Source organism: Poecilia latipinna, unplaced genomic scaffold, assembly GCF_001443285.1.
Source record: "Poecilia latipinna isolate Pla-1442-1.1 unplaced genomic scaffold, P_latipinna-1.0 Scaffold7, whole genome shotgun sequence".
Classification (NCBI taxonomy): domain Eukaryota; kingdom Metazoa; phylum Chordata; class Actinopteri; order Cyprinodontiformes; family Poeciliidae; genus Poecilia; species Poecilia latipinna.
Window position 1 is genome coordinate 920,879 of NW_015112623.1, and position 14,199 is coordinate 935,077.

The 14,199-nt window shown below is 46.6% G+C and overlaps 1 protein-coding gene across 2 annotated transcripts in view; it reads right to left on the reverse strand.

The window, feature by feature from the left end:
- The window catches only part of LOC106942253 (cyclin-dependent kinase-like 5), a 58,528-nt gene that overhangs the window by 11,649 nt on the left and 32,680 nt on the right, over nt 1–14,199 (reverse strand). Inside the window, exons 5-13 of one of the 2 annotated variants that reach the window (XM_015025526.1) lie at nt 13,045–13,181; nt 12,827–12,947; nt 12,254–12,313; nt 9,981–10,071; nt 9,691–9,880; nt 4,649–4,729; nt 3,567–3,733; nt 1,654–2,698; nt 334–435 (exon numbers count right to left, since the gene is read on the reverse strand). In XM_015025526.1, coding sequence (XP_014881012.1) covers nt 334–435; nt 1,654–2,698; nt 3,567–3,733; nt 4,649–4,729; nt 9,691–9,880; nt 9,981–10,071; nt 12,254–12,313; nt 12,827–12,947; nt 13,045–13,181 — 1,994 coding nt within the window. The remainder of the gene's footprint in view (nt 1–333; nt 436–1,653; nt 2,699–3,566; nt 3,734–4,648; nt 4,730–9,690; nt 9,881–9,980; nt 10,072–12,253; nt 12,314–12,826; nt 12,948–13,044; nt 13,182–14,199) is intronic. The other variant, XM_015025602.1, reaches the window with a different exon arrangement.

Here is a 14,199-nt window from a genome sequence, read left to right on the forward strand (position 1 = left end):
AAAAAAAAAAACCCTTCCCCAACAAAAAAACCTAATAAAAAAAAAAAAAAAAAAACACCTTTATTGGAAAAGAATGTGGGGGAGTTTTTACCTACAATCACTGGTAATAATAAAACAGCTGCAGTGACGAACTTGACTGTGCTACCATAAGGAGTCACATTAGATGGAAGCAAAGCACACAGAAAAATAAAGAGGCATCTGATGCAGAGAAAGAGAGAGAGATGGAGAAAGAGAGACAGAGAGCAGTTCATGACAGCAGCATCCACCCACATCCGCTCTCTCGGAAGCCTGGATGTGGGTGGGGAATGGTGGGTGCAAAGCAGAATGTCGGACCTCGCTTTTTTGCCGCTGTGTGTGAAAAGATGCAGTGTTGTCCCTGGTGGAATCCCTTATTGGGGGTCTGCTGTGGGGAACTTCAGTGGGTGCCTGTTCGCTCTGTCAATGGAGACACGGCGAAGCATGAAGACGAGCTCAGCATCACAGCACATGCAAATACACACAAGCGCAAAAGCCGTTTATGCCATTTGTGTATGTAAGCACACGGATCGGATGATTCATCCTACATCCTAACAAGAACATGTTTTTTTTTTTTTTTTGATTTAGTTGTTTTGCTGCTTTATTTCTGTCTATGCAATTAAGTGGGTCACCAGATCCAGCTTCACTTCTAAGGACAAATCCCGACTTTTTTCGAATGCAGCTAAGACTGTCGCAATAATCAATTAATCAATTAATCAATTAATCGCATGATATATTAAAATGAGCTTGATCTGTTCCATTCAGATGATTTTATTCTTTTTCTTGAAGGGCAATGTTGTTTTCAGAGACTTCATCATACATTTCATATATGGTTTCGGTTATGTGTGGTTTTTCTTTTTGCTTATTTTACTGTTTTTGGTGGTTGTGTTTTATTTTGGATATGTAAAATATCTTCCAATTCCAGTGTAAAGTGTGGAAAATTAAAGTTTACTGGTCTTTCTGAAACGATCTTGCATTATCATGCCATTATCAATTATTTTGCAGTTTTTATCGCTGTATTTATTATTGTGATTTAACATCAACCGCCTGGCTATAATCTCAGGTATTTACATGTAAATGTTCATTAATACGTATTGTCCCAGTTTTAAAAAGAAACTTGAACGTGAACTTAAATCTGCATTATGCAACTGTAATAAACATGCTTTTTACATCTTTGTCATGAGACAGATAATCTATGAAAAAAATCCAGCTCCTCCGCCTTCTTCCAGTGCTGACTAGAAACAACCAATCAGAGCCAGGAGGCGGGTCTTAGCGCTGTCAATCATGGCTGTGTGTATACTGTCTCATTTTATACCGTCACAACAAAGTGACAGTTTTAGCAAATATGTAAACAACATATGTTTTGTAAGAGCTACATAGTGCAGCTTTAAATGGTCAAAAAAAAAAAAACAACATCACTTATCGCAACAATCCCCAGGATAATTTATCATTAGTTATTGTGACAGGCCTGTGTGCTGCAATGCTGCAGGACGAAATCCTGCGCTGCATTGCTGGACAAACAGGAGACTGAGGCAGAGTTACCCAACGCAATCTGGTGTAGGCGTGCAATATGACAGGACTCTGTGGGTGTGGGCTTTCCTTAGATCGAGAGAGGTCCGCTGTGGGCGGATCACTGACCCGGCTCATGTCGTCCTCCCTGGAGGAGCTCCCGGAGTGGCGCGGCAGCGTACGGTGCTGGAGCTGGGGCGACAGGAGCTGGAGGCTGCTGGCTCTGGTGGGGATTCCCTGACCAATCAGCAGGCCCTCCTCTCCGCCGTGCGTCCTCTGGTGATCCCGCCGCACGTACATGGAGTGGCGGTGCGGCCGCTGCTGCGAGGAGAAAGGGCTGGTGTAGCCCTGACCATATGAAAGAGGGTCGCGCGGCGCAGACAGAGAGTGGCCGTGGCTCCTCTCCGTGCTGCCGTCTCCCGGGTCCAGGGAATCGGGCGACTTGGCCTCCTCCGAGACCTTGTGGCGGGTGGACGAACGCCTGTACGAGGAGTCCAGCGTGTTGCTCTCTCTCTCCGAGCGCATGCCCCCTCGGCCGGTCGTGCCGGGCCCAAGCCGCTCCAACCTGCGGGACGCCGGGCTGCTCGGAGCCGTCAGGTCGAGGCAGCTGGACGGGAAGTAGCGCGACGTGGGCTCGTCGGCATACAGGTGCACGTCATTTAGGTTTCCCACCGACTTGGCGTCACTGAGCGTGCCGTAGCTCTTGGACAGGTTCAGGTAGCCGAACTTGGAAGAGGAGGGCACAGAACCGTGGGAGTCCACGTAGTTGTGTCGGCTGTGTTTGTCCCCCGACTGCAGCGTGTTGGTCTTGCCTTCCACAAAGGAGTGGCGGTTCTGCTGCGAGCGGAAGTTGGATTTGAGGTACTTGGCTCCGGGTCCGTCCAGTACCTTGGAGCCCAGGCTGATCTCGAAGTCACCTTTGCCCTTGGCCTCGCTGGGGCTGAGCAAGTGAGGCAGGTTGCTGCCGGCCAGGTCCATGCTGTAGGCGGTGGAGTGGTTGAAGATCTGCGGCTGGTAGTTCTTGGGATGCAGGGTGGGGCTGAGGTTGATGGCCGCCGACATGTTGCCATTGAGGAAGCTGTCGTTGCCTGGGAGGATGTCTTCCTGTCGGGGTAAGCTGGAGCACTCCCTGCTGCTGGACCGGTGGCTTCCTGAGCTCTTCCCACCGTGGCTCCTGGGTGAAAGGACACCGTGAGCATCTAGAGCTAACAACTCAACCAATAAGCTGAACAGTCATTGGTGCATTGGCAAACACAGATTGAAATATTTGCATTCTTGATCTAGAAAAAAATATCAAACCTGTGACTCTTTCAATTCAGGCCTGTGAAGGAATTCAAACGGGTTTTCAAAATGTTGAAAATATTTGGGCCAAATTCCAGACCTAAATACAAGTCATAATTTATGGCAAGGCTTAAGTATTTCTATTCAGATGGTCTACATCTCAACTGCATGATCTTGAGACAATTTACAAAAAAAGAAAAAAAGAAAAACCCACAGAGGTTTTACAAAACAGTGATTTCAGTTTGCGACATAAGTGTCATAACAAACTGTTCCTAAAATGCTTCCAATGGATGAAGACAGCTAAAATGTGATGTGCCGCTGACTCCTATAGGTACTGTTAGCTCTTAGCTGACCGTGACTTCTGCAGAACTGCAAAGAGAATAGCATGTCAACTAAAGCTGCAGTATGTAACTCTTATTTAAATAATATATATTTTTTACATATCTGTTAAAACTGTCACTTTGTCATGACATGACATGAGATTGATTGACAGCGCTAAGACCCTCCTCCTGCCTCTGATTGGTCTTTCTGACCGGGAGCGGTGCATTTCTGCAGATAACTGTAGAACCACTAGAGGGAGTTTGGAGGAACTCGATTTTTTCCGCAGATTATCTGTCTTATATTAAACCATCACAACATAGTGATAGACAGTCTTATCAAATATGTAAAAAAATAAAAAAGTTACATATTGCAGCTCTAAAACAGCTGAACACCCGGGAGATATTGACACGTCTGAACCAGCTCCGGCACTCGCCGCTGACCTGCTGGGGGTGGTGTTGTCGCCGTGGTGAGGCTTCCTCTTGGCCGAGCGTACAGGTGTGGGCGTGGGTGGGCCGGGCCGGTCCACCAGCCGCAGTGTCTGGAAGGCGTGATGGTTCAGGCACTGCTCCGTGAGGAAGCGCTCCGTCGGGTTCAGCAGGAGCAGGTTCTGATGCGGGACAGGGTGGGGGGGGGGAGCCAATGAGTCCTCCGAACACACACGCCACACATCAAGACCTCACAAACAAGCTGGAACATCCAGTCATGCCTTTTTATGAGTCATTTTCATTATCATGAAAGTCAGGCTGCTGCTGCACATAATTGTGTCTTACAGTCACTAAACAGGCAAAAACATTGACATAAAACAAGATTTATGACACCTTTTTTCTCTCTCTCTCTTTCTCTTATTGCCATGTTTAATAACCTATCTTTGTAGCCTTTAATAAAAGACATGGACGTGAGGATGGTTCGTGAACTCGCCTTGTCCTGCTTCTACGTAACTAAAACTCACAGCGACGTCTCTCGCTTCTCCCAAAAAGACCGACAGAGAACAAAACTCTCTTCGGTGATGAGGCGGCAGGAATTGACGAAACGTTTTGCAAAATAAATGTTTGACCGAATCTCCAAAGGCTGATTATTAACGAGGGTGACGTGTGTGTCCTCTGTGATGTCGGTCCCGGGATGACATCGTGTTAGCAGTGAGTCATTTATCTGTTGAAAAAAAAAAAAGCGCAAGTGCAAAAAAGCGCAGCCCACATTCTTGACACGGAGCTCCTGTTTACAGTCCAGCCGCAGCAATAACAGCAGGGCTAAGGACCAGGATATGAGCCGAGAGAGGCCGGAGCGGCGAGGAGGCATCCTGCAGTCACGACGTAAACACCAGCGCGGGGATCGAGTTATTAGGAAAACCGGATTTTAATGAAATTTAGGATTTTCTTTTTGTCCTTCTGCTTCTTTTCTTTTTTCATTGTTACTATAAGGAGGAATTGACTGGAACTGGCATAGAGGTGAAAGCAAGGAGCTAAAAATAAATCTACCAGCTCAGCAAGGCAGAATTGATCTTTGCCAGCCCTTTTCTTCTTACCTTCAGCAGATCGAGCAGGCCTCCGCCGATGATCCCCAGGTACCTTCGCTCCAAAGTTTGGGGGTGGTTTACAGCAGGAAACTAAAATACAGTATTTTTAAGAACGTTATTTGAGACCACTGACTGAATAGACCCCACAATTTACTTTTCCAAGGAAAACACCATGGACTAGACATAAGATGAACCAAACATCTAACAAAGGATCTTAATACTTTGGTGAATTTTTCTCCTTTCTGGACATCTAGGAACACGTGAGCTTATTTTGAAAAAAACACAATAAAACTGACCTCGTACACAAACAGATGCACAGATTTCATACTCTGACCAAGACAGAAGAACAGTCGCTGTTTTTATGTCTTTCTAAAAATATCTCAGTGCATACATGTGAGACCTTGAAGGAGTAATCTCGCTATGGCTGGTGGTGATATTCCTCTGAAAATGTAAACAAACAGTCTGGAAAAAGTGTGCTATATTTTCTTTCTCACAGCTAAATAAGTATCCACAATAAAACACTCTTAACTCCACTGATAACCTTCGTTTAAGTAGTTAGCTTTCACGCTTGCTTCTTTATTTTCTTAATTTTATTGTTAAAATATGTTAGTGTGATTAATAAGGAAATTAATTGTTGGTTATAATTGACCAGATTCGATCCAACCATTCGATTTACAACAGACAAATTAACAATGTAGCTCAGAGAATAAATACATTTTCATAATATATTCCTCCCATTCATCTGTGGGACGTATGCAATTTAGACTCCCTGACAGAGTTGATTTTTTAAATGCACCTTAAACTGATTTTTAAGAATAATAAGAAATAACAAATATCATTTGTTGAGACTGATTTGAATTTCTGCTTATCCGGGGTCGGGTCACGGGATAAGCAGCTTCAGAAGGGAGAGCCCAGCCACCCTGCGGAGGAAACCCATTTCGGCCGCTTGTATCCGGGACCTCGTTCTTTCGGTCATGACCCAAAGCTCATGACCATAGATGAGGGTGGGAACGTAGATCGACTGGTAAATCGAGAGCTTTGCTTTTTGGCTCAGCTCTCTCTTCACCACGACGGACTGGTACAGCGCCCGCTTCACTTCAGATGCTGCACCAATCTGCCTGTCGATCTCCCGCTCCCTTCTTCCCTCATTCGTGAACAAGATCCCCAGATACTTAAACTCCTCCACTTGAGGCAGGACGACCCCCCTGACCCGGAGAAGGCACTCTACCCTTTTCCGGCTCAAGACCATGGCCTCGGATTTGGAGGCACTGATCCTCATCCCGGCTGCTTCGCACTCGGCCGCGAACTGGTCCAGCGAGAGCTGCAGAGCACGGCTTGATGAAGCCAATCGGACCACATCATCCGCAAAAAGCAGAGATGTGAGCCTAAGGCCACCAAAATGGATCCCCTCAACACCTCGGCTGCGCCTAGAAATTCTGTCCATGAAAGTAATGAACAGAATCGGTAACAAAGGGCATCCTTGGCGGAGTCCAACTCTCACCGGAAACGAGCTCGACTTACTGCCGGCAATGCGGACCAGCCTCTGACACCGGTCATACATGGACCTGAGAGGCCGTATCAAAGGTCCCGGTACCCCATACTCCCGGAGAACCCCCCATAAAGCCCCCCTAGGGACACGGTCGAACAAGTCCACAAAACACATGTAGACTGGTTGGCCTCTCCAAACTCCTCCCACGCCCGAGTTTTTGCCTCAGCGACCATCCGAGCCGCATGCTGCTTCCCCCGCCGGGACCCATCAGCTGCTTCTGGAGTCCCACAGGTCAAAAAGGCCCGACAGGACTCCTTCTTCAGCTTGACAGCATCCCTCACCGAAGGTGTCCACCAACGGGTTCGAGGGTTGCCGCCGCGACAGGCACCAACAACCTTGCGGCCACAGCGCCGATAAGCCGCCTTGGCAATGAAGGCACGGAACATGGTCCACTCAGACTCAATGCCCCCCACCTCTCCCGGAACGTGTTCAAAGTTCTGCCAGAGATGAGAGAGAGTTAAAGCTCCGTCTCACAGGGGACTCCACCAGACGTTCCCAGCAGACCCTCACTACACGTTTGGGCCTGCCAGGTCTGACCGGCTTCCTCCCCCACCACCGAAGCCAACTCACCACCATGTAGTGGTCAGTGGACAGCTCCGCACCTCTCTTCACCCGAGTGTCCAAGACATTCGGCCGCAGATCCGATGAAACGATGACAAAATCGATCATCGAACTGCGGCCTAGGGTGTCCTGGTGTCAAGTGCACATATGGACACCCTTATGCCTGATCATGGTGTTCGTGATGGACAATCTGTGACAAGCACAGAAGTCCAACAACAGAACACCACTCGAGTTCGGTCCGGGGGGGCCGTTCCTCCCAACCACGCCCCTCCAGGTCTCACTGTCATTACCCACGTGAGCGTTGAAGTCCCCCAGCAGAACAAGGGAGTCCCCAGGAGGGGACCCCCAGTACCTCCTCCAAGGACTCCAAGAAGGGTGGGTAATCTGAACTGCTGTTCGGCCCGTAAGCACAGACAACAGTCAGAGGCTGTCCCCCCACCCGTAGGCGGAGGGAGGCTACCCTCTCGTTCACCGGGGTAAACCCCAACGTACAGGCACCGAGATAGGGGGCAACAAGTATGCCCACTCCTGCCCGGCGCCTCTCACCGCGGGCAACTCCGGAGTGGAAGTACGTCCAGCCCCTCTCAAGGAGACTGGTTCCAGAACCAGAGCCATGCGTCGAGGTGAGGCCCACTATTTCTATCTGGAACCTCTCAGCCTCACACACTAGCTCCGGTTCCTTCCCCACCAGAGAGGTAACGTTCCACGTCCCAAGAGCTTCTGCAGCCGAGGATCAGACCGCCAGGGTCCCCTCCCTCGGCTGCCGCCCGTAACACACAGCACCCAACCTCTTTGGCCCCTCTGACAGGTGGTGAGCCCATTGGAAGGGGGACCCAGGTCTCCTCTTTGGGCTGAGCCCGGCCGGGCTCTGTGGGTAAAAGCCCGGCCACCAGGCGCTCGCCATCATGCCCTGCCTCCAGGCCTGGCTCCAGAGGGGGGTCCCGGTGACCCGCGTCCGGGCGAGGGAACGCCAGATCCAAAGTTGTTTTCCATCATAAGGGGTCTTCAGGCTGCACTTTGTCTGATTCCTCACCAAGGACCTGTCTGCCTTGGGTGAACCCCCCAGGGCCATAAAGCCCCAGACAGCATAGCTCCTCGGATCCTTGGGACACTCAAACCCCTCCACCACGATAAGGTGGCAGCCCAAGGAGAGGCCAATTGAAGTCTACGATCTTAATGTGACAAAACGTAACATATATACATGCATATTAAACTCCCTGAAGTCTGGGGCTCTAAAATGACAAAATGAAAAAAGGTTAAGTGGGCGTGAATGCGTTTGCACGGCCCTGCTTATCTGCTGGTTTTCCTGCTAAGCTAACTAGCGGTGGAGTTATTCCCCGTCCCTGTAAATCTCCTCTGTGTACATTTCATAGGCATGTAATGGAAGCCAGTGGATGCTGCTTTAAACACTGCTTTAAACTTTTTTTAAACACCACAGAAGATGTCACGACTGTGAGTGCTTCTCACATCCAGAAGCTGCTCTTTTCAAATCACAACATCAATCAAACATCCTGGCTGTTGTTTTTTTTGTTTTTTTAGTTATCATTTTACAAACACTCTGAATGTTTGAATCGAAAGCAGTTCCCTTTTTTTTTCTTTTGCATTCTTAATCTCCTCGTGTTGTTAAGATAATTGCAAGAGAGGGGCTTAAAAGCAAACGTCCACCGATGAGTTAGGCTTATAGACTAAATGAGTGGGCGCACATTTAGACAACAAACGCTCGCAGAAATCTGGTGGAGGGTGAGATTTTTTTTTTCTCCGTTTAGCAAGTACTACAAATTCTGGATCTCGACGTCAAACACAAACATGTCTTATTGGAGAGTATGACCTGATATTAAAACTAAATTCAGGATCAACATGACAAAAATGATTTTGCAAGAATTAAAGGAGACTTGTTATGCAAAAGGCACATTTTGCATGTTTTTATACTTCCATTTGGGTTTCTACTGCTTCTAAAAACAATCTAAGTGCTTAAAAAAATAAAAAATAAAAAAAAATAACCAGCCATTTTTTGGCAATACATTAACGGTTTTTGGAGTCTGGAAAATGAGCCGTTTCAAAAACCTTCCGAATGTAATGCCACAAATGAGCAGGCAGATCTACCCCAGTGAAGCCCAGACCGTTACCTAGCAACACAAATGGAGCTTGAGCAAGTCTGGAGAGCTGCATTTTTGTTAGTTGTGCAGGAGGCTCCACTTCTGCTTTTCAAGGATGCGCAGTGGTGTGATTGTGCATCTTTTTGAAGCCATCTTTAAGTGTGAGTGTAAACTTTGAGTTGGGGGGACGTGGCCAGCAGTAGCCGGTTTGTATTTAAAGTGACAGAGCCCTAAAACAGCTCATTCTATACCAGGGGTGGGCAACTCCAGGCCTCGAGGGCCGGTCTCCTGCAACTTTTAGATGCATCTCTACTTCAACACACCTGAGTCAAATAATGAGGTCGTTAGCAGGACTCTGTAGAACTTGGCTGCACTTAGGAGGTGATTCAGCTGTTGGATTCAAGTGTGTTGGACCAGGGAGACATGAACAAGTTTTATCTTTATCTGCGCATGGAAGCCTTTGAAGTAATTTATAGATTATATATATATATTATTTTTATTTTTTTTAAAGAAAAACATCCCTTTTCAAGAGGATCAGTTTGAAAACGATTCAAAATGTCTCCAGCTGCAGCCAGAGAGGTGAAGGAGAAGGGAAGGACGACAGAGGTTTGTTGAGACGCCATCCTGCCACAGAAGACTTATCACAGCCTTCCTTCACAGCGCATACAGGATACATGATACACCATGAGTCACTGTGATCCAAACGGTCACGGCACAGAAAACTCAGCCAGAAAAAAAAAAGGATGCAGCAGTTGAAGGGGAGGCAAATAAATATATATATATATATATATAGAAAAAAAGAAGATGGAGGCAGACAAAGAAATTGAGAGCGAAGAAAGAGTTACCCTGAGCCCGTGGAAGCGGGGGTTATTATAGAAGAGCTTCATCTGCTCTGGAGGGAGGGGTCCCAACACTTTCTGGATGGTGAAGAGCTGGTCGATCTCGCTCTCTCCTGGGAACAGGGGCTGCCCGTCGCTCAGCTCGCCCAAGATGCAGCCCACCGACCACATGTCCACCGCCTTCCCGTAAGGAGCCCTGCCAGCAAGGATTTAAGGGGTTGGTGAATGGAGGCGCGGCTCGACAACGGCCGATTGAACCAGACCGCCGAGCAAAGCTAACGAGACGGCGGGCGTACCCGAGCAGGAGCTCTGGAGAGCGGTACCATCTCGTAGCCACGTACTCGGTGTAATTGGCGTCTGTCCCTTCGGAGAGATTACGAGCAAAACCTGTAAAGTGAAGACAGGGTGAGCGATGTAATTAAGGAAGGTTTCTGATACACTCTACACACGGATGAGCTTTTATTTATTTATTTATTTTTTTAAAATAGTATAAGATCGGGTTCTCCCTCCGTGCTAATAAGTGAGTAAGTAAGATATGTAATAAATGATTAAAATAAAAGTTGCACTGACATGGAGGACATGCTTGGCTGAATTGGAAATGGCCAAGTGAAAGTCATAAATGTGTTCCTGGCAACTTTTAACAAATGTTTTTCATCATTCATGTACAGTTCAAATCATGACGTTTAAACACATTTTCAAGATTAGATGCTTTTTTTTTTAATTAATATTTCAGATTTCTTACAAGTATGCACTGCTTTGTGTTGGGTGATCACATAAAATCCCAATTACACAGAGTTCTTTTTTGACATGACAAAATATTAAAATGTTCAATAGGTTTGAATAGTTGTGGAAACGAGAATGAAACTGCTTTTCGCTCTGCATGTACAGAACAAAATAAATTAACTAATTCAGAAAGACTAAAGGTGTTAGTCATTAGTTAAGAGGTTTTCTCTACTTTGTTTCACTTTGAATGGATAACAGAGAGCGAGCTGCTTACCTGAAAAACACCTTTGTGTCTCTTTTTTCTTTCGGAATGAACTTGAACCACTAATATTTGTACATATGTAAAGATGTACAGTACTTACACTGTAGCAGAGTATTAACGGTAGCCTTAGCACGCAAACGGCAAAATAAAATGCAGAAACAAACTTTTGAAGATATTAGAAGACCTCGGCCTCGGCCAGTAACCTTTTAAGGTTGATCTTAAATCCCAGACCTTTTTCACTTGCCATTTGTAAAAGGTTTACAAGAAAGTGCAGTAAAAAAAAAAAGTAATTTCTGTCAATGTGCAAATTCAGTTTGGTTCTAGTTCACAGTGTGACCGGGACAGGAGTTAAAACAGCAGAACTGGCTTCAAATTCGACACTGAATGTATTATAAAACTGAAATATTCTTACATTTCCTCTTAGTCCAGTTAAAAAATAATATTTTAACTAAATTTTTTTTTTTTTTTACCAACTATATGAATTAAATTGATCAAGTAGACTCCTCTTCTCAGATCTGATCGTTATTATGTATCTTAAGACACTGACCGTCAAATGCACAAAGGAGCTTCTCCATGTACAGAAAAAAATGAAGAACAAAAGAATTATTCAGTCATTTATCAAATACACATAATTTTTGAAATTTTAACTAAGTGGAAACAACAGAAGTCTGGTCTGATTTAACTTCAGACAGCGAGGAAAAAAAGGCCTATGTGTTTATTATTCAGTGTATGTAACCTGTTTCAACTACAAATTCAGGCCATTTACCGAATTTATGTTTTAAATGATGGGTAAAAATAGAACGTTTTTTAAAAAATCCCTAAACAGTTAAGAAAACAAAACAGAGCACAAAAAAGTAACTCTCACATTTTTACTGGTTCAAAGCCTGGGTCAAGGGTCAATGGTAGGAATTGTGACATTAAAAACACATGTGTATTACATGGGGTCAAATACGCCACTTTTCGTGCAGTTTGTCTTCCAACAGCAGCCAACCATGCAGGTTTGATTGTTTCATCATTTAGTTGTTTCTAGCAGCTTTTAGAACAATGAAAAGCTATTTTCTTGACTGGAGAATTGACAACAGTGTTCTCTGGAAGCTTGCTGGTCTCTTCCACAATCAAAACAAAGCGCGGTGAGAACGACACTGCAGGAGAACGCGCGCCCAAACACGAACCTTCGCAGTGGAGACTGTTTGCCCTATGTCTGTTGCCTCAATGCCTTTTGGCTGGCACAGAGCAAACAGCAGGCCGTCAGTCTCTCACTCCAGATTGCCTGCGTCGTGTCAGCTTTGCCATGTTTTACGTCTCTCCCCTCTGCTTGTTGTGGTGCCACGAGACTGAATCAAAAGCCTGATTAGGTTCTTGTTTCCCCAACATGTTTCGTTAATTGAGATGAGCGAAGACAGCAAGCGGAGCAGTGTGAGAGGGCCGCATGCGGAGCTTTAGACAACCAGACGAAGCTTGCCTGAACTCCTCAAGCACTGATACATCACCCAAATATGGCCGCTGTTGGAAACACTCTTGACTGTATGGCAACTTTTTCCCGCAGCTGCACCAAACGTGAGGATTTAACTAAAGGCGTCTCACCAAAGTCGCACAGCTTGAGGACATCTTCGGAGCTGATGAGGAGGTTTTCTGGCTTTATGTCTGCAGAGGAAGAAAACAAACCAGGGAGTGAGATGACCTGGACTGGCTTGCGTCACTGCTTATATTCATCTCATTCAAAAGAAAAACAGTACTGTTCGTCTTTATAGGGGGAACCAAAAAGCAACAACAACAACAACAACAACAACAAAACCCTCTACAAGCAAAAATGGACAGATTGGACAGCCGGGTAAATGACAGGCCTTTGGATCCCTGCTCTGTTACTACGGTGCCAAAGGCTCACATGGACCATCTGGTGTCCTGATCTGCTGCCAGCCATTCACCCAAAAGCTTCATTCGTGAACAATATAGAACGGCGTCGGGATCCATCGGCTAACCTTTTCAAACTAGACTTCACTCAAGATTAAATTTACAGCTCAGTTCTACTGCGATCTGCTCTCTGGTGGCTTCATGAGTTTCTCTCAGACTTGAGGGCCTTTTTGCTGCCTCATCACCAATGGGCACCCTCTGTGCTTCGATAAAGAGCCCAAAACATAAGGTGAATCTGGGCATTACCTCTGTGGACAATGTCGTGCTTATGGCACCAGTGAATAGCTTTGATTAACTGGAAGATGTAGCTGCGCACTTTGTCAGTCGGGACACCGGTGGGTAACTCCTCAAGCAGCTCAAGCATATTCTAAAAGAGAACAAGAAAATCCAAAAAAAACAGCACGTCAGGTCAGACCAGGTGGGCTTTTACGTTTAAAGACCACGTCTTGTTTGTAGAAACTTACCTTCTCCACATACTCAAAGACAAGATAGAGCTTCCCTCGTCTGCGGAAGGCCTCTTTGAGCTCGACAATGTTCTCCTGCTTGAGGGTGCGGAGCATCTTAAGCTCCCGTAGTGTTGTTTCTTTAACCTCCTCATTTTCTGCATGAAGGGAAGGGAGAGGGGGAAACAAATCCATTGTTTAGAAGAACTTCCATTCGGGGGACAAATCAAGCAAAGGGTGAAAGATTATTTTAAGGGGGTTCTGTCATAACAACTCTCCTCCTGGCCTTTAAAATTCCAAAACAAAAACACTCCAAGAAAAGACCGCGGGTAGCAACAGGTAGTCTGTTTCTGGGACACATTTCCAGAAACAGATTCTTTGAAATATGACCAAATATGAACTGATCATTGCTTACAGTTCAGATGTAAATTANCAGATCCGATGAAACGATGACAAAATCGATCATTGAACTGCGGCCTAGGGTGTCCTGGTGCCAAGTGCACATATGGACACCCTTATGCCTGAACATGGTGTTCGTGATGGATACTCTGTGATGAGCACAGATGTCCAACAACAGAACACCACTCGAGTTCAGATCGGGGGGGACCATTCCTCCCAACCACGCCCCTCCAGGTCTCACTGTCATTGCCCATGTGAGCATTGAAGTCCCGCAGCAGAACAAAGGAGTCCCCAGGAGGGGCACTCTCCATTACCCCCTCTAAGGACTCCAAGAAGGGTGGGTAATCTGAACTGCCATTCAGCCCGTAAGCACAGACAACAGTCAGAACCCGTCCCCCCACCTGTAGGCGGAGGGAGGCTATCTTCTCATTCACCGGGGTAAACCCCAGTGTACAGGCGCGAAGATGGGGGGCAACAAGTATGCCCACTCCTGCCCGGCGCCTCTCACCGTGGGCAACTCCAGAGTGGAAGTACGTCCAGTCCCTCTCAAGGAGACTGGTTCCAGAACAAGAGCCATGCGTCGTGGTGAGGCCGACTATTTCTAGCCGGAACCTCTCAGCCTCACACACTAGCTCCGGTTCCTTCCCCACCAGAGAGGTGACGTTCCACATCCCAAGAGCCAGCTTCTGCAGCCGAGGATCAGACCGCCAGGGTCCCCTCCCTCGGCTGCCGCCCGTAACACATTGCACCCGACCCCTTTGGCCCCTCCGACAGGTG